The sequence below is a fragment of the Aulonocara stuartgranti genome (assembly GCF_965226115.1).
Source record: "Aulonocara stuartgranti genome assembly, chromosome: 7".
Lineage (NCBI taxonomy): Eukaryota > Metazoa > Chordata > Actinopteri > Cichliformes > Cichlidae > Aulonocara > Aulonocara stuartgranti.
In genome coordinates, this window is record NC_138945.1 from 43,326,909 (window position 1) to 43,347,573 (window position 20,665).

The window sequence follows — 20,665 nt, forward strand, 5'->3', positions numbered from 1 at the left end:
CTCCTGATGCTAATAGTCAGTTTTGTATTGTTTTTGCTGGATAACAGTCTGCAGTCATTTGTTGTAGTTCTCAGCAAGTCTCACATGTCACCTGATCATTCTTCTTTGACAAATCGCCTCCAGGTTTGATGGTCTCCTGGCATGAACCTTGGTCTTCACTTCCCCCGACAGATTTTTCAATAGGGTTCAAATCAGGGCTTTGAGCAAGCCAGTCAATAATTCCCTTTGGTCTTCTGGAGATCGTTCTTCATCAGGAGGGATGCATGTTTTCATCATGCTGGCCAGAACCAGTTTTGTTGCTGACTGCTTGAGGTGTTTTTTCAAATCTTCACATATCCTTCTTTCTTCATTAGCCCTTCTGTCTTCATAAGATTCCCAGTTCCAGATGAACTGATGCAGCCAAACGAATAATACCTCCACCACTGTGCTTCGCTGTGGGGACAATGTTCTTTGGGTTGTACCCCTCACCCTTCTTTCTCTGAACATAAGCAGCATCTTTATGGCCAATGAACTCTAGTTTAATCTCAAAAGAAAAAGAAACGCCTCCAGTCTGCATAATCTTTCTCCAGGTTGTCCTTAGCTTATCATCTTCTTTGAGACTACAATCAATCACCAGCTAAGTCATTCACTAGCATTACTGCATTTATTCTGTGGTCTTTAGACACATCTCTCTTTGAATCTTGGTACTGCTTTCTCAATTGAGAACTGAAACCTTTGGTGAAGTTTTTATACGATGCATAAATTAGAAGATAGCCCTCAGTTTTAAGTTAAAACTGATAACTTGATGTTACAAGTTTTGTTATGGTTGATGGGCAGTGGACACAGTGTTAAGAATTTTGTAGGTTCATGATTTATTTTTAGGTTTTGGATGTGATTTGTAGGTTCTAGTTCTGTTATTTATGTGTCTGGTTATTAGTTCCTTGGTTTGATGCTGTTAGTTCCCTTTCGTGTCCAGTCAGTCTTAGGCTTGTCTCTGTGTTTTGTCCCTAGCTTCCCTTGTATTGTCAAGACAGCAGATAATCAGATCCATGGGTGTTAGAATATAATTTGACGAGTTTATTATCCAAAGAAAACATAGGAAAACTTGGAACAATGAGCATGGGGAAACAGGCAGGCTGGCAACTGAGCAAAAGACACAAGATTAAATTAGAAGGTGGTGCAATGGGGTCCAGTGACCAGGCAGGCAGATCAGAGAAGATGGAGAGTTTAATTCATGGAGTGAGACAATCTTTACGAGGAACAACAGAAGATTTAGTCGCAGGAATATTCACCATGGCCGAATAGTGGCCTGACAATACATTAGTAGCTAACCTCTTGTGTTATTATCTAAACAGTTAACAGTCATCTTGTGCAGCTCTGAGCAGCTTCTGTACTCCTGCTATTTTTCTTTTGCTCAGTTGCTCTTTGTTCTAGATCTCTACTTATCTTTCATCTAAAAGTAAGATAATATCCATATATCTGGCAAATTATTTTATTCAAGCAGCTGAAATTTAATAAAAGTAACTAACTGTAAAGATTGACCCGACACACTGGTATGTTGTTCACGTTTGAGAGTGTTAATTGCAATATCACACGTGTGACGTCTTTATGGTTCGGCATCCGGTCCGCCAACTTTCGATATAAGAGAAGAACAATGCTCCTGAACTGCCTTTAGGTTTGGACATGAGACTCACTGATGTTGGCTGGTCTGCTCTGGTCTGCACTGAACAAGTGCAAGTGTTTAGAACACAAGAAGACTACACTGAAGGGAGATTGTCCAGTTTTAAATCAGGTAAGATTATTGCTGGTGAGATAACAATTACTGTAAACTGTGAACCATGCAAACCTTCTCTAGCAGAATCCAAGAAAGAAAGTCGGGGAGATGAATATGAACACATTTGGCATCTTTTTAAATTATTATTTAACAATTCTTGCAGGAGTGTGATTGCTCCTTTATTTCAAGACATTTTTCTCCCATGGGAAACCTTAACTTTTATTCTATAGTGTAGTTGAATCTTTAAAGACATTGGGACACCATTAAATGTCCCAAAACTTTACTTCCTGAGATTGTGATGCAGTTTTTTGTTCTCTTTGCCTGTTAAACCTTTTAATGGGCAACTCAGCCTTTTCTAAGCTTTTTCCTAATTCACTGTTAATCAGTTTTTTTTATATAGTGCCAGTTTGCTTCAACAGCTGTTTTAAGGCATTTTATATTGTAAGGCAAAGACCTTAGAATATTAAGAGGGAGAACCTCAACAATCCGATGAGGCTGTATGAGCAACAGTGTAGAGGAAAAACTCCCTTTTAACAGGAAGAGAAAGGTTTGAAAGAGAAAAGACAAAAAATGAGCACAAAGTCTTCACAGGGACCGATGACAACAAACAACTGAGTCAAAGTTTTACAAAGTACAAAATTATCACACAACTCAGTTAACTTTTTAATAATCTTAACAAGTATAGGTTCACACTCTGTTTATAACTTTGTGTTATGTAGTTTTGTACATATTCTGTGCGTGCAAGGCAAAAATAACAATGAAGGTAGAAAATAAACTCTCCTCCAGGATAAGAGGAAGGCTCGGGTCAGACATCACAGGGAGGTGAACTGAGGTCTGCTCTTATAAAACACACACACCATTCACAACAACCACCCTGAGAGAAACACAACATTTTCCTCTGATTATATAGTTTTGTTTTTAATCTAGTGACTCTGGAGAAAATTATTTAGCTGACTAAAGGAGTGATTGGATGGATATACGAATATAATATATTCATGTGATCCCACAAAAATGAGTGAGCGGAGCTTTAGTGTCCCATGTATTCAGCTGGAGATTATAAAAAGGCTTAATGTGAAAACAAGGCAAAAAGAAAAATTTAAAATACGAGACTAAAATAAATACTTGTAATAATTTTCAGTGCATATAAATGTGAATGCTTTTTTCCACCTGTTTGGAGATACTTGTACAACCAAAATTTCTTTTAAAAAAATCAATGCAATTCAACGTATGATGCCAAACTCTGAACAGCTCAGGTCAGCTCACCAGTAAACCTCATAGGGTCAGCATTAGGTGGTATTTTAGCCAAATGCAACACAAACATAGTTTCAGAAACGAGAAGATACTAACTTTCAAATCTTTTGCAAACGTATAAACTTACTGTTGTTCTATTCCATTTGGGTACAAACAGTGAACTTAATCCTAAGTTCTAAATATAGTAGCACCAACCACCTGATGGATCTCAAGAGGTTAATTTTTAATTTTACTTGTACTTGACTAAAAGGTCTTGTGCTGTACTCCTGATTGAATGTTGTTAAAGAAGAATTTCAGCTATCCTTACGTGTCCAAACTAAAGATAAGGCTGAACCGACATATGACAAATGAAAAGAAACTGGGCATGACAGTTGTATGTGAACACTGCAAAAGTAAAGTATTTCTGTTTTATGCATTTGATTTTGAACAACCCTGAACACTTTTAGTTTATGAGGAAATCCAACTCGTATCGTTCTTGACTTTTGGAGGACGAAATCAAAGAATTAAAGTTTGGAGTTCATAGCAACATTGCACAATGCCAAGCAGTTTTCACTGGGCACTACTGTGGTCCTGCAGAGATGTTACATGCTGTGTTGTGCACTGCATGGAAAGGGGAAAAGCAATAGGAATAGACGAGGCCATTTTCACCTCCAGACCATCTATTTCAGTAGTAAAGGATTCACTTCTTGTGCTTACTTAGAAATTAAATCTAATAAAATACACAAACATACAAAACAATTTAGACATACCCAAAGTACCTTTTCCTTGTAGTTGGTCTTAAGCCTGAGTCAGACTAGAATAAAAACAGGATGGCCTATTTGCGAGCAGAAAAACACAGTTGCTGAGAGACAGCACTGTTTTTTGTTTTTGCTGTCAGCAACCATGTGAAAGTAGTTGCTGTGAAGTTGAACATACAGCACCCTTCTCTTAGTCACAAGGCACAGGTCGCCTGTTGGGAGTCAACCTGTCTCCAGACTTGCAATGACTGCCGTCACACTCAAATAGGAAAAAGGTTTCCAAATAACCCTGATCTAGTTTCTAAATACAGACAAACTGACTACAGGTTACAGTCAGTCGGATGATGATGAACACAACTTATCTGCTTCACCAAGTGGAAATATAATCCAACGAATCACACAAACCTGATTTAGTCAGGTTCATGGCTCGCATTTTACTGCAACTTGTGTTGAATTTAATGCCAGATCAACATGCCTGATTTTTGTGTGATAGCTGCTGCTATGAGTGCTCATTTGTTTGGGGAGATGTTAGCAGAACAAGTACACAATCAGCACAGGACCAGCTTAAAGCTGCGAGCCAAGAGCCAGAACGTTGGCTCTGTCCTGTAGATCCTTACTGAGTTGTCATTCTGAGCGCCGAGAGCCAAGCCCCACATGTTCCTGCATTCCAGTGCTTTAGTCACATTTTTACACAGAGACCAGTATACAATGAAAACATTTTGTTTCTCTGCAGCGTGCACACTTTGCTTGACAGGTGCTATTACATAGATTCATGTTTAAATGTTACAATACATAATACTGACTTTAATAAGAACCTAGAATTTAACAGAGTCTGCAGAAAAACCCAGAGAGTGACACAGAAACAGTATCTTCATTAACACAGATGGATCGGGATCTGACAGTAAAATATGTTTTGTGCTCTTTACATCACACATTTGCGCTGCTATGCATAGATTTCAGGTTTAAATAGTTTGTAATAAACCAGCTTTTCTAGCTAAACCCTGCACGCCCCTGAGTGTTGGTCCTCAGGGCCCACACACACAGTTGTATCAGAAGAGCTCACTTTTAAAACAATCCTATTGGTTCTTCTATAGTCCCCCTTTATTTCTGTTTCTTTCTCTGTTTTCAGAGAGAAACACAAGAGCCAAACCTGCTTTTACACTGTGTTATATTTGTTAATACATTACTTGCTGCCTCACTTTTGAGCAGCAAATTTGCACCGCTCTTACTAAAATTCTGATCATTGCTGAAATGAAATAGCTTCATCTTTGTTTGTTCCTAAATGTATAAATTGTAAATTTGCCACATTTATTTACTCTGATTGAGTCAGACCTGCTGTGTAGGGATTCTGCACAATCCATGAACTGCTTATCAAGCTGACTGTTTAAGGTGGGCCGCACCTCACGTCATCATGTATTATGCCTGTGCTGCAAGTGGCGAGTCCATCCTTGCATTTGGTATTCCACTGCTTCACTGAAATTTGCAACACTTAGCAAACAGATTTGCAATTTTTCCCAGTTTATAACAGGTAATTGACATATTATTACAAACGAACTGCATGTAAATGCTAACTTGACCCCAGCTGATTATAGTCTGACTTTTATCTTATTGCCCTTTTATCACTGTCTTAATGGACCAAAGCCACTTTGAAGATGTAACTCACTACACGTGGTTACAGGCCTGGTGCCCATCTTCAAAGACACCATTTGAAAGGCTTGACCACAAGCTGATTGCACACAGATCCAATCACTTTGGTGGCTCCGAGGCCTCCAACCCTAGCGTGACTGTAACTGAAACTAAGCTTAACAATAATGATCACATTAAGTATTGTCATATAGATCAACTCAGCAAATGAACCCTATTCACGTGTTTATAGCAAAAGTGGTGTTTGCACTGATGACCAAAAATCAACAACCGTATATAGAGTTGCATACGTATGTCAAGCAAACTACAACGAGAAAAAAAAAGAGAGGATTTTGAAAATATAATGCAAACTAAAAAACTGCTTCTGAAGGGAAACTCTGACTTAATATGCTGCCTTCGTCATGAGTATCACTGCCTCTTCATTAAGGCACGTGTAGATCTGACTATACAATTGTTTTTTATGTAAACATGCTGCTAAAATTTATTCTTATGCTGCATGAGACAGTTGTAGCCTTACTCTTTCTGTGGTCGTTAGGAAAATAAGCAAAGAACAAATATGAAAACAATGTTTTATAGTCTTGATATCTTTTCTTGAACATAACAAACCCAGAGCATGTTAGGCTTGCAGAAGTTAACATGCTGATGTACCCCAGTGAGGAAGGGACCACTATGGCACAATGCAAACCCACAGATTAAACCTACCTCACTAACCCCAAATCCTGCTTCATGGTGGAGGCCTCTAATGAGGCATCTCCCTCAACTTCCAAAAAAAGGATATGCAATATGAGATCTTAATCAGCAGGAGTTCAGTAGTATTAGTGACTAATTACTTATCCCCTTGGCATAATCCAAAAGAGGTTGCCTGGACTCAGAATTCACAGTGTGACCAAGTAATATGATGTAAATAATGTCTCTAAATAACCTTAGTCACAATTAGATTTGAAGTACAAATGTAGTTTCCAGAAACCGAGTCATTTTGTAGAAGGTGACAAAAAGGCAAAGTAAAAAGACATCTGCTATCAGCATGGAGTTTGTAATTCACTTTGAAATCATAACAATTTTAAGTAGTTGTTATTAATGTGCCTGACATGGTGTAATCAAACCAAGTGTGATGTTGTGGTACGCTCAGAAATGTCTTGTTAACAAATTGAATGTTTTTGTGGAAAGTGCATGAAAAAGATTTCAGTCCCGTAGCTGATGAAGCTCATTTCAGACTCTTAACGATGTGTGCAGGTTGATGGAAATGAATTTTATAGGTGACACATATTGTTCAATGCAAAGATGGATGTGATTCAAAAATAATGAGTCTGCAGCAAAATAACAGGATGAAATGCATGATCATTTCTGACATCAGATGAGAGGATGAGCTGTCAACACACTGATACACTCAGCAGACACATGGTTGGTGAACATGTGCCCAGCTAGCTACAGCTAACGATCAGTACATTTAATCTTTGGGGTAAATTTGCACAGACTGCAATAACAAGCCAGCAATGTAATTCATGTGCTTCCACTGTATATATAACTAATATAAATCAAAAATTCACCCCACAGAATAAATGCACCAACTATACAGAAGCTAGCACGCAGGAAGTCGGTACCATCTGGGTGTATCATACCTGTGGTTCTCACACGTTTAACGAGAACACTCCGGACATGAGAGCGATTCTACAGGAGAGTACAATAGTGCAAGTAAAATCATTCATAATTGGATACAAATACCAAAATGTGCAGATATACTCATTTATGATTACTCTTGAGGAATCCCATTAGCCATTTGAAATGTCAAAATGCTGACTCTGGTGGGAAACGTAACATTTAGAGACGAGGACAACTCATTATCAAACCACGCATGTTTGACCATGTAAAAGTTCATCTTTGAAGTTTGAAGTCGTTCTCTTTGTAACTTATGTAAAGATACTTTTAGCTGTTTCCTTTTTTTGAGCTGCTTTATTAAGTGGTTGGCACAACAGATGGATTCATATGTTTGATATGGCACCAGGTTCATGCCAGATGCCCCTGCTGATGCAACCAGCACTGGGAGTACTCCCAGAAGCTGGGTTTGGGGATCTTTCACGTGTAAACCACTTGCTGGCTTATAGTGACTTTTACAGAAAGGCAAGCGAACTGTAGCCCTACCACCCCCCCAAAAAAAATCAAAATGAAAAAGTAATAATAAATAAATAAATAAATAAAGCCTACTTTTAAGAAAACAAACAGAATTAGATTAAAACAGCTTCTTGCTGTTGGTTGACTTCTTCACCTCTGCTCTCCTTCCTGGCAGTAAATTTGTAGCATTTTTTTTATCTAATGATTTTTCAGAAAAATGTTCCCCATCAGTGTGACATGGAGCAGTATTACCGCCGCACATGTTTAGGGTTGAGCAGGTTTTTTTTAAAGACTATATTGCTTAATCTACAGTGATGCATCATATTCTACAAAATCACAGGTTTACAGTCTGGCCTGTGAGGTCCACATAAGCTTTTAGTTCATTCAGAGATACAGGCTGACATCTTGATTTATTTACAAAAAATACTTTATTTATAAAAACAATTAGAGCTGGATTAAAAGGCCTGATCGCTGTGTGACATGGTTAACTGCCAATATCTAGAGCAAGATTATATATTATTCTAAGAAGAAAGTGCTGCATTAACAAAACGGCTGGTTATACTTGATCTGATATGATAAAAGATGGCAGGTTATTGCCAATAAACAAGCTTAAACAGCTTATGTTAATGTGTCCGCCGGCCGGGGTGACATTTATTATCAATATTATCTGTTTAATACTTCGATTGTGTAGAAATTGCAGCTTTACTGCCCTCTTGAAATTTCCCACAAAGTGCTGTTCAGTGTTTTAAATGTCAAAATAAAAATTCTGAAATTTACCAGTGGGCAGCCACGTTGGGACCAATTTTAAAATTCAAGTGGTTAATGGGATTTTTCAAATCAATGGCTCCACAAGAACAAACAAACAAAGGTCTAGTGACTGTGATTTTCTACTTATCTGCTGCACTAAAACACTCACACTACTCTCAGATACGCCCTCAGTTCCAGATCGCAGTGATGTCTCAGACCTCTCCCTCCTAAATGTGTTTTCTGCTTAGGTAAGTCAGTCTGTGGATGCTATTCAGACAGAGGGGGCTCAGTTCTTTGGTCTGCTGCCTCTGCCTTCACTGTGTGATGTTTAGAGATGGTCTCTTTCTCTGGTGTGCTGTTTCTCAGATCCACCGGGCTGGGGACCTTCTTCTTGTGGGATGTAGGACTTACTTGGGGGACGTCTGAATATCCAGACGTGACTGGGATTGTGCTGAGGGTCTTTCCTCGAGGTGCTGGGGAGACTAGTAATTTATCTAGAGTTTGGGGCAATGCTGGGGCTGTGCTAGTGGTATTTTTGGGTGGGGGCATCACTGGAGACTTTTCCAGTGTTCGGGTTTGTGGTGGAAGCCTCTCTTGGGTGGGTAAAGCTTTGTCAAATGCATGGCTGGAAAACTGGGTTGCATCTGCTTCATGTAGAGCTTGAGCTGTAAAGGAGGGACACCCTGAGCCTGGGCTTTCACCCTTTCCTTGATGGGGGTGCTTGGTTTCGGCTGCTGTGCTTCCACATCCCATTCTTCCTCGTCTTTCCTGCAGCTCGTCCTTCTGGGGAATGCCCTTCTTATCTTTATCAGTCTCCCTTCCCATGTCACTGGCTGTGAAGATGAATGATATAGATTAATAAGTAATAATAATAAATAATAAAACAAAGAAGGAAAAGGATCGACCAAAAAGGCTAAATTATGAGCATGACTTATGAAGACCTCTCTGTCCTTCTCCACTGGATGGATCTTCAGTGCAGGATGGCAGATCACTTCTGTTGCCTCGGAAACGGATGGGTGACCTCTGTAACACTGCCTTCAGCTCTGAAAAAGAAGGGTATGAGGTTTAATAAAGAGTCAATCATCAATTATCCCTTTCTGGGAGAATACCACACTTAACCTCACAGTGACGAATGGATGAAACATTTTACTCAAAGCCTCACGCAAACCATCACACATTGATACACGGACTCTTTTCTAAGCCTGTCTGACAATCACACACACACTCTGGATACATCGGGGCAACTCACGGTTCAGTATCTCTGACATGCGGACTGGAGGAGCCGGACACTGAAACTCTAAATGTCAGGCCCACATCAAACAAGACGCACAAAGTAACATCAGCCTGAGAGGTTACGATGAATTGTGTCTCTGGCCATGAACACTCACTGGGGGTGATAAACTGAAAGTTGTTGACTTTCTCTAATAATCTTTATTTTAATCACACTTTTCTGAATATTTTTCATTTAACCAGTTGTGGGATTTGCTGTTGCTAGCATTATTTTTCACAGTTTCATCAAAGCCTCACCTTGTGTCATGGCAAAGGCATCCTCATGGACAGACACAGCTCTACGCTGCGGAGGAGGCTTCATGTGTTGACGTGGCTTAGGAAGACTCTCTGAAAATACACACAATCATTTATTTACACTGACTTGGATTCCAGAGCTGATTTCTCTTTAAAACGCATTGAAAGTTGTATCAGAACCACCACAATTTTGGTTAAATTTCTTTTAATAAGACAGGTAAGACAAACCCTCTGTCACTGATTGTGCTTTTTCAGCGCGATCCTGTGTACCGGGACTTCTCCAGAGAGGTGGGACTGAAGGAAGCTCCTTTCTAGACGACACGTTCGATGTTCCACCCTGGAAACCGTCCTCGCTTCCATTCTAGGAACGTAATCACCAGATGTTCATTGACACAATTTTGTCTCTGTACGCCACCATTGATTTGAAATCAGCGAATCAGTCAAGAAGGTTTAATTCAAGGGTTTAACAAAAGCACTGCATCAACAGCTATTTTTAAATGCAGTCCTTCATTTTCAGAATGTCAAATATGATCAGACAAAAAGGTGTTTTTCCTCTTAACAGAACAACATGAATGTGAATCATCACCTAGACGCGGCTATCAAAGTGAAAACTCCTGTACTGGTTCTAAACGGGCTAGTTCCTTACAAAATGAAAGAAAGCATAGTTCAGTTAGTTCTGAAAGCACAAAATATTGTTTAAACGTTCTTTTTCAAATTTCAGTTTTCCTTTCTTTTTCTATTGACTAAAGTGTTTTTAGTTATAGGGGTGAGCGATATTTTGAATATACTCGATGTATTGTGAGTTTTCCACACACTATGATTAAAATGGCTACCAGAAAATATGGCAACTGTGGGAGTTTCAGATAAGTGAGAGAATGACACTTGCTGTAGTTTGGATTTCACAAGGAGGATGTCGAACAAAACGCAGTAATTTGCAAAACCTGCCATAAAACTTTGGTAAAAGCAGTACCACGACTTTATTTCACCAGCTGAAAAGTCATCCACTGCATAAAGAAGAGTGTTTTAAACTCTGCATGTCAGCCTCTCCCCACACACCAAAGAAAACCTTAAATGAACCAGCTGTGACACCTGCGACTGTTCTTGGTCACTCGTTTTTAGAGTCACTGTCTAGGCTTATGTTTCTGTAATTTGAGGTCATCACATTAATGACCCCCTGACTGAATTGTCAGTTTGAATGAGTATACCAGTTCAACCATATACCACTATATGGTTGACAATAACATTTGTTTTGGGGGGTTATTTAAACATTGTGATGTCTATAGTGATATTTTCTCATATCGCCCAGCCCTACTTAGTTACCTAATATATAATCAAACAATAATAGCTTTGTATACAGTCTCACCTTCTGAATGATCTTATTGCCAACAATAAAATTAAATATACTACCTGTCTTGTAGTCTCCTCTGGCCTGCCATCATGTTTTCCTCCTTCCAGCCGCTCCACTGGGCTGCTGGAAGGAGGAGCAGAAGAGGGACGAGCTCCTCCTGCAGCAGCCAGGGTGGAGAGAGGAGGTCTGGCTGAGATGGCAGGTTTGGGTGGCAGGGGGCCAATAGGACGCTCTGGGAGGGCGGGCTTTGGAGGAAGGAGAGGATCTGGTTGAACGGGGTGCAGAGATCTGATCGGATGCCTGGGATCAGCTGGGAAGCAGGGTGAAAGGGACATTGCAAGTGTTCCCAGTTAGTGCCCATAGTTTGGACAGATGTTTAAAAGGATGTAGATTATACACAGAAAGCATGGCATACTAGTACAGAACTTCCTGTGTTCTCATATCACAGGCCTAGATACATCAGACTGGTTACACTACAGAAACAAGTTTATGATGTCACTCACTGTCCAGTGTCCCATGTCCACCAAAACTAAAACCTCCAAAGACTAAACTTTGCTGTTTACATATAGTACATTACAACGTGATATCCAGACTATGTTCAACTTTATTATAAAGCATTATAAAGTTGTTCTTTTAATACATATGATGCTGAGGCTGGGTGTGGTCTGTGGCTCCGCAGACAGAGCTGACAATGATTGTTTAATCCTGCCTCTATTATTTCAGTAGCATGCCGGCACCTTGGAGGGGAGGTACGAGCTGACGCTGGGATGGGTAGCGGGACAGCTGGAACCACATGACAGTCTGAAAAAACAAACTGTGTAAACAAGTTCACTCTGTAAATAAGGACACTTGAGCCACATCGTTTGTGCACATCCCTAACCCTAACCCTAGCACGTGCTGGGTCCCTGTAACAGCTGAAGAGTGTTACAGTGGCACCCAACATCCCAACACATGATGTTAGACCCATAGCCCGTGCAGCAGATGCACGTCCTGGCTCAAATGCACCAGGAGCAGGCAGCCGCACAGCGTGAGCAGCTGACTCATGTACAGAGTTCTGGTAAGATGCCAAGGGGGTACACGGCAGGCTATGGTGGACTCGGGCTACACGCAGACCTCAGTCCACCAAAACCTGGCTCAGCCGGGAGTGTTGTTGGAGGCAATATTCATAGAGGTCAGATGTGTGCATGGGGACATAGACCGCTAGAAATGAGAAACAGTGGCAAATGCATAAAGTTACGGCTGCAGTTATCTTCCACCCAACACATCCCTTAATTCTGGGACAGAATTCCCTGTGCAAGCGGATATTGCTTCCAGTGGATTATGCAGCTCAACATCCTGAAGCAGTGCTGCTGCACACCTTTTCTGCAAAGGGTGTGGCACAGGCACAAATTCACCTCATTGGTTGTGCATGTCTGACTGTGCTGGGGTCCTGTAACAGCTGACAAGTGTTACAGATCCATATTTCAATTTTTTACAAAATACGTGAAAACTGGTCGATCATCACTGACTTCTTCATGCTGGTGCATTGTCCCACACAGCAATACCGTGGGTTTTTGTTTTTTTTTGCTGAACTGGCTCTTCCAAGCTATAGATTGAGATTATAATTTATATGTAGACATGAGCAAGGAAATATTGATACCTGATGAAGTGGACATAGTCCTGGGCTTCATGTATGTGGGAGGTGGTTCAGGTTTGTCAAGAATAGCACCTGAGGGACAGTGACAGGACAGTAGAAGACAGTGAATATTACGAATAATATGTGAATCCTACAGCTTATCACACAGCTCTAGATGGCAGATCTTAAAACAAGGATTAGTAGTGATGACTCAAACAAAATAAGAAGAGTGATGGAAAAAAAACAATATTTATAAAACTATATGAAACACATAGACTCGAATGTTCTGTTAAAGAATTAAACTAAATTTGATTTATAACCATGTACACTAAAAAGGTTGGAAGACAGTGTGTTACTTAATCAGAATAGTTCAATTTGAGTTCAATTCAATTTTATTTATATAGCGCCAAATCACACCAACAGTTGTTTCAAGGCGCTTTGTATTGTAAGGTAGACCTTACAATAATACATACAGAGAAAAACCCAACAATTATATGACCCCCTGTGAGCAAGCACTTTGGCGACAGTGGGAGGGAAAGTGGATGGTAAGTTATAAATGACAAATGGATTGGCCTTTACGTAGTGAACTTAAAGGGCATTACACTGCACACAACACTGAGTTGCACACTGACAACCACACACACAAACACACTTATACACAACATATATTTTTTATGGTAGAGATATTTATGCAAAAACACTTACCATCAGAGTTGGCCTTTCTCAGCTCTTCATCTTTATTCTGTAAAAGAGGAATTAGTCTTATTTTTGTCTTATGTATTTTCGTGTAGCCAGATCTTGCTTGAAAAGGAGATTTGAATTTCAAGGCCCTCCTGGTTAAATGAAGGTTAAATAAATAAATAAAAAAGATAAATATGAGGTAGTTGGGATTTTACTATTCACCTTTGTTTTCTCTTCCAACCATTTTTGTCTATTTTGCTGGTTTGGGTCATTCCAATAAAAGCAGTGAAAACTTGAAAAAGTTGAAACCTGTTTTTCATTGTAGTAACTTTCTTGTACTCTTTAAAACAAAGTTATAATTTAACGTCATACTATGAAAACTGACCAAGTTACTGGTTTTCAAAGTGCACAGGTATGGGCTGCAATTTGGTGCTTTTTGCTCTATATTTTCCAGCATTTTTGAACCAGATTATCCACATAAACATATTAGGGCAGAAGAACACAGGTCACCTACTAATCAGAAGGTCCCCATCTGCTCCAGTCTACATGCCAAATATCCTTGGGCAAGATACTAACCCCGGTTGCTCTCTGATGCATCCATCAGAGTGTAAGTGTGTGCGAATGTTAGAAAGTGCACAGGAAAAAGTGCTTGTGGTGTAAATGAGACAAACTGTGTAAAGCACTTTGGGTGTTCAGATAGAGTAGGAAAGCATTTTCTCAGTGTCAGTGTGAAAACTGCCATTACTGCTGCTTTCTATTCCCATTAATAGCACTAGCCTACTACAGAGGAGTGGAAATGTCTGTTAAGTTAAAGGTAATTTTAGATCTACATATTTCTTTGAATCATAAAACTATGATGATATACTATTTAATTACAAAACTACTGGGACACTGCCTGGCTGCCTGGTAGGATGATGACAATACTCAGTCAGCCTGTTATGGCTCAGGGGTAAAAACTGTGAAGTTTCCACACTCATCTGTAATGTACGTTTAATGAGAGTAGACTCAATGAATATTGAAAAATTGAGATATGTGGTTTTTCTTAAGACATTCCAACCTATCATCCATTTTCTTAATCAATCACTCATTAAATGGGAAAAATAATTGAATGAGACTGAATCACTTTTGTTTTCTGGCAAACTTTCAAAATGGGATGTGGGAGAATGTGTGAGGAGTGTTTCTCACAATTTAAAAAGATAAAAAATAAAAGAGGTGCGATAGTCCTGCATATAAAATATTTAAGGCAAACAATGTTCAGATTAATGTTTACACACACATGCGCACTCCCCCATTTACCTGGCTCATCTTGGTTTCAGCAGGTGGAGTTTTGGCCACGCCCATTCTGTGCAACATCACCTGAAGCTTCTGCTCAAAACTAGATGTGCTCTCCGAAGCATGTTTCTGAAAGACAGTACAGAAACACTTAGAACAATAACTGTTCCCTCACACACACACAGGCACTGGCTTGGCTTGGTTCCGTTGGTATTATTTGAAAACTGTCAATATAAAGACTGAGAGTAGAGTAGATGTTTTATGAGAATGGGCATGAAGCCCTACTAGAATTTTACTAATAGTATCACTGTGTTAACACACGAGCACAGCAAAGACGCGACTGTGTTGTTGTACTGGTCATATCCAGGCGACGAAAGTGATAACGTGGTAAATTTATCATAGCAACAGGTAGACCTTTGAGGAAGCGTTTACTCTGTATCAACAACAAATAGCATCATTTACAATATAAAATGGGAGCAGGTCAAAGAACAGGGAAAGGTTCTACCTTAATATGCTAAGATTAGACTTAAAACAAGAGAAATTCAAAATAAAGGCTTGTCTCTGACATTAGCTTTTTTAGAAACCTTGGTTCCCATCGAGATTCATCTCATAATTTACTGTTATTATGATGTTACAGGTATCACAAGACTGACCTTAGTGGGTGTATCCTTGTCATCAGTCTCTAATCCCGTCAACAGTATGAGACTTTGGCTCTTTCCCTCTCTCAGTGCCCTCTTGGTCACTTTTAGTCTCCTCTCTCCATATGGAGTCCCTACCAGCTGCTTGTCCTGCTCAGTCAGAGTGCGAGTGACCACAGGACTGGGCATGCGAGCTGGCAAGACAGGAGCTGCCTCTTCCTCCAGATTGGAAAGTACAGTAGTCGTGAGATCAGGGCTTGTTGTGATGGTGGGATACAAGGGAGTGGTCTCACTGGGTGGCATCATCATGGTTAACGTCTGGGCAGGCGATCTCTTTTCCCGCACATCGCCTGCAAGATGTTGGCTGGTGGCGGAGATTCCTTCTGTGGTGGTGGCATCATTAGAAATGTTAGCATCCTCCACTGACCTTGCCCCTCTCTCCTTCTCTCTCTCCTTGTCCCTCTCCCTCTCCCTCTCCCTTTCTTTGGCCTCACGGAGGGGTCGAATGAGGTCTGCAATGGAGGTCCTTTTGACCTTCACCCCTTCTCCTCCTCCTCCCTCTCCCCCACTTGCCTTGGTGGCTCGGGCAACTCGAGCCCTCTTGAAGGCGAAGAAGTCACCAAACTTTTTCTTGATATTTTTGGTGGGAAGTGTGGTGGTGGTGGTGGTGGTGACGGAAGAAAAGGTGGATGGAATGGAGGTAGAGAGGGGTGGAACATCAGTGGATGTGAAGGACATGTCAGTGGATGCATAGGGTGAAGTGAGAGTGGTGGTAGAGGAGGTGATAATGTCAGACGTAGAGGACAAGGGGGTTGAGACTGAGGGGGTGGAGCTTGACTCTGGGGGAGTGGCTTGGGCAGGGTTTGACTCCTCCCACTGGCCTTTTCTGCAGCAGGAAAACAGCAGAAAGAGCAACAGACAAGAAGAGACATTCAGTACTACAACTACTGGTACAGGACCAAAGACATGCTGAGCTCAGGCACACAGCTAACATGCATGCAAACATCACACAGGGCAAAAACAGCTCCGACAGATTGACAAAAAACCTGGAAGCTACGCCTGGACTTCCATGTAATATGCTTAAAATTTGCTTCACCCGTTGGTTAAATAAATACATATATTAGTCCAATCATGGCTCTGGTCCTGAGTGGATATGAGCCCGGTCAGGTCTATGTAGTTTTGTCTTTACTTCGGGAGAGTTAGCTTAGTATAGAGAAAATGAAGGACGCTAACACCAAAGGGAAAGACATTTGTTTGAAGTTCACACCTGCTACACCAACATAACATGTTGTTGTCAACACAGCAACAGAGCTGTTCTGACCTGGTGCTGCTAATGCTCAACGAAAGGGTTGCAGAAGCCTGGGTTTGAGTCCATCCCAGATCATGCCCTCCACATTATTCCACGTTGCTCTCTTCCTACTTTCCTGTCTGCTGTGTAAAAGCTAAAAATGCTACAAACTGCTGTTCTGACATGGCAATTCTGGTGTAATGGCTCTTATATGGTCTTAATTCAACCAGCTGATTCTTACATTTACTGGAAGAGTCGATTTTTTTCAATCATGGATGTTTACATTAAGCCTGAGTAATAATTAACATGTAAATCGCACACACGGAGTGGTCAGGAATCAGGCTGGGTCAATCTGATTTACTGGTGTTCAAAATGCTCTAGTGAGAGTACTGACAGAGATTTGCATAGGTGTGAATGTGAGTGCGAATGGTTGTCTGTCTCTATGTGTTAGGCCTGCGACAGACTGGCGACCTGTCCAGCGTGTGCCCTGCCTTTCGCCCTATGGTAGCGGGGATAGGCTCCAGCCCCCCTGTTACCCTGATAAGGATAAGCAAAAGAATGTGGATGGATATAATATATTGTATTATTACATTTAATTGAGTCTGTTTCTGTAACCACATAATTTCCTTAGGGATTAATAAAGTATTCTGATCCTAATGTGACACAAAATAAAATCTTGCATGTGTACAAGTTGATTCAGCTGCCAGAGCTTTAACAGCATGTCACAGTCTCCTTCAGTGAATAGAGCTGCCTCAGGTGTTACCATGTTTAAGAGGCAAGTTTGGATTTGAGGATATTTAGAGAATTGCATCCTGACTTAAGACCAGAATGGGCTCTAGTTACTACAGGAACATATCGGTAGACCCCATATACATTGAGGTCCAAAACACTTGTAGGCAGTCTGTGATGGTATACCCTAAAGACATATCTCCATTTGAAGGGAAGACTGGAGTGGGGGGTGAGATCATCATTGTCCCCGCTTTCATAAGGATTCCCACGGTACAAAATTAGTAAGATAAGGCTGACTTGCACAGCAGAGTACAGTACAGAAATGATTATGTTTTGTTTTAATTGGCTTTGTTTAGCCAGTTTTATTTCACTCAATTAAGTGTGGATGAGTTGCTGTCCAACATTTAGTCCATATTCTCATCTCCACACTTTCTCGCTGCCTCCTCTCCTCTTCGTTATAGCCAACATTAGCAAAGTTTCCACTGACACCCTGTTGGCCAACAGCATTAGAGGCAGTCGGTGTTAACCTGGGGCCCAACTGATCCACACTGGTGCAGTGGTAAGCACCATTGTTTCAGCAAGAAGGTCCCTTGTCTGAATCTCCTGATCTCTGGAGCTTTTCTGTGTGGCACTAACCAGTAAATCTAAATTGTCTGTGGGTAGATAAAGTGTAGCACCATATGGCTATGATTAAATATACCTGGGCACCTTGAATAGTCCGTATATTACCAAAGCACAAACCTGTAGTCATGACATCACATTTAACAGCTGTGAAGAACACAGCCTCATTACAACCACTTCAGCAAATGGACGCTGAAAGAAATGTCAGCTGTCTGTGAACAGTAATTAAAAACACTAACACTAAAAAAAGAATCTGGTATGAAGAATTTAAAGGTTATTGACCAGCAGTCAGTGGATGGCTGAAGAAAGAGCGCCACCATCCCTGTATACGGATGGGGGACTCGCCCTTTACATAACCTGTCATGCCATTGCCCCACACCAGTTATATTAAAAAAGAAAGACAGTGAAATACAGTTGAAAGCCCCGGATGTCATGATCTGAGTTGATTGTGTTGTTTTCTTTCCAAAACTCCATCTCCTTAGAGACTGTGTCTGCTCCCAGACCACCAAAAACAAACCAAAAATTAGCAAAAAACATTAAAATATCACAAAGGAAGAACAATATTATCAACAACTGCACCAAAAAGTAAAACAGTGAAATGTGGATTATTAAACATTATGTCTCTGTTTTGAATAAATAATGGATCAACACACCGATTTACTCTGCCTTACAGAAACCTGGTTAAAGCAGGATGATTATGTTAATTTAAATGAATCCACACCCCCGGGTCATTCTAACCATCAGAAACCTCGAAGCACAGGCCGAGGGGGCGGTGAGAAACTCTCTGAATATAACAGAGTTTCCTTCACTCCATCTTATTAACCAACAAAAGACCCAGAAAGTTTTATTTCATTTAAAAGACCGACGCTTTGCCTTATCAACCCTAGCTGGATAACCTAAAACTGGAAAACTTATTTGCTGTTAACTATCGTCCACCTGGTCCTTACTCAGAGTCAGTGGGTCTATCTGATCTCTTAGACTTTTTATTTCATTTAGTGCTCATCTATAAAATAATTATTGTGGGGGATTTTAATACCATGTAGATGTAAAAATGACAGCCTCAACACAACATTTAATCTATTATTAGACTTAATTTGATTCTCTCAAAATGTAAAATAAACCCACCCACCACTTTAATCACAGTCTAGATCTTGTTCTGACATATGGTATTGAAACAGAACATTTAACAATATTCCCTGAAAACCATCTTTTGAGCTTTTGAGCCAAGCATACCCTTAAACCTAACCTTATCTGATAATGCCGGATGGTTGCCCTCCCTGAGCCTGGGTCTGCTGGAGGTTCCTTCCTGTTGAGAGAGAGTTTTTCCTTCCCGCAAGTACTTGCTCTTAGGGGGTCGTCCGATTGCTGGGGTTTCTCTTTATTATTCTAGGGTCTTTACTTTACAATACAAAGCGCCTTGAGGCCACTGTTATTAGGATTTGGTGCTTTAGGAATCAAAGTGAACTGAACTGATTTGTTTTCCTTGCCTTCTTAGTGTTCCTTTGTGTCAAGTTTCTGAGAATATGTTTAGAAAGTTACTTCCTGTTTTACTTTGTTAGTAGGGCTGGGCCATATTATACCGTTCACGGTAATACCGGTATAATGTTAGGCAACGATAGGAAAATGAAATATCGCGATAGAATGGGAGTAAAACGCGCATGCGCGGTGCCTTTGTTTTCATACGCACATGGCCGATTGTTGAGTGAAACAGATGAACCAGAATTGGTTTGTAAAAACGGTGCAACTTCCGTGATGTGGAACTGGTTTGGTGTTTGTCTGTCAGATACACAACAAAGCACATTTTTTGCAGAACATGCAAGCGGCCGTTGTTATTGTCATATTTGTCGGACTAAGATGCTCTTAAATCTGGGAGTAATCTGGGTCCTAAACTCCGTATGCTTCAGGTCAAACAACACTGCAGCATCACTTAGAGTTAAAAACTGTCTAAATTCTTTCATCTTTAATAAAACGATCAGCATTGCTGCTTTACCAGGTGTAACTATAAAGTTTAACTTCCAGGCATCCATGAAAACAAAAGTTATTACATTTAACGGAGTTAGAAGTTAGCAGGAAGCTAGCGGAAGTTAGCTCGCTAGTTTCGCTAGTTACCTAAGCATGATATAGCATGTTCTGACTGAGAGATTTCTGAAAAAATTCAAACGTACAGCTCTGCTATCACTTCCAACATAAATGAAGAGAGGAAACTAAACAGCAGTGACGTTTGTAGGGTTACTGAAGTTGGGCTAGCTGGTATATAATGATGTGCTACGTGATCGCTAGCGACACAGCTATGTTAGCATAACATAAACAGTGAAGCTGGAGGACAAACACTAACACTTTTCCACTTATAAAAGTTAACGTGAAGGTTCCTCATGGTTAGAGACAAATGCAATCGCATGGCAGGATGCTGTAAACGGACCAAACTTCAGTCAGGAGAACAACTGAGATAATCCATCCACAATACGAGGTTAGTCATTAATATACTGCAACAACATGGGAATAGAGCAGCTGCCAGAGAATTCAACATTAATGAATCAATGGTACAGAAGTGGAGGAAGCAAGAAGAATGAGTTTAATAAAGTTTGATTTATCTGACTGCTTTGTTTCGCTTAATGTGCCTTATAATCCCGTGCACCTTATGGTCCGAAAAATGCGTACTGCACACTGCAGTTTAATGTTGCAAAGCACCTCTTTTTAACTTCAGTGGA

At 40.5% G+C, this 20,665-nt stretch overlaps 1 protein-coding gene across 1 annotated transcript in view; it reads right to left on the reverse strand.

Annotated features, from left to right (window-relative positions):
- Positions 1 to 2,402: 2,402 nt before the first annotated feature.
- Positions 2,403 to 20,665, reverse strand: part of carmil2 (capping protein regulator and myosin 1 linker 2) — a 63,303-nt gene continuing 45,040 nt past the window's right edge. The window contains exons 33-41 of the mRNA XM_082541283.1: positions 15,335 to 16,205; positions 14,706 to 14,810; positions 13,434 to 13,470; positions 12,753 to 12,821; positions 11,173 to 11,423; positions 9,994 to 10,126; positions 9,769 to 9,858; positions 9,183 to 9,284; positions 2,403 to 9,074 (exon numbers count right to left, since the gene is read on the reverse strand). Of these exons, the coding sequence (XP_082397409.1) occupies positions 8,509 to 9,074; positions 9,183 to 9,284; positions 9,769 to 9,858; positions 9,994 to 10,126; positions 11,173 to 11,423; positions 12,753 to 12,821; positions 13,434 to 13,470; positions 14,706 to 14,810; positions 15,335 to 16,205 (2,224 nt within the window). The 3' untranslated portion in view covers positions 2,403 to 8,508. The remainder of the gene's footprint in view (positions 9,075 to 9,182; positions 9,285 to 9,768; positions 9,859 to 9,993; positions 10,127 to 11,172; positions 11,424 to 12,752; positions 12,822 to 13,433; positions 13,471 to 14,705; positions 14,811 to 15,334; positions 16,206 to 20,665) is intronic.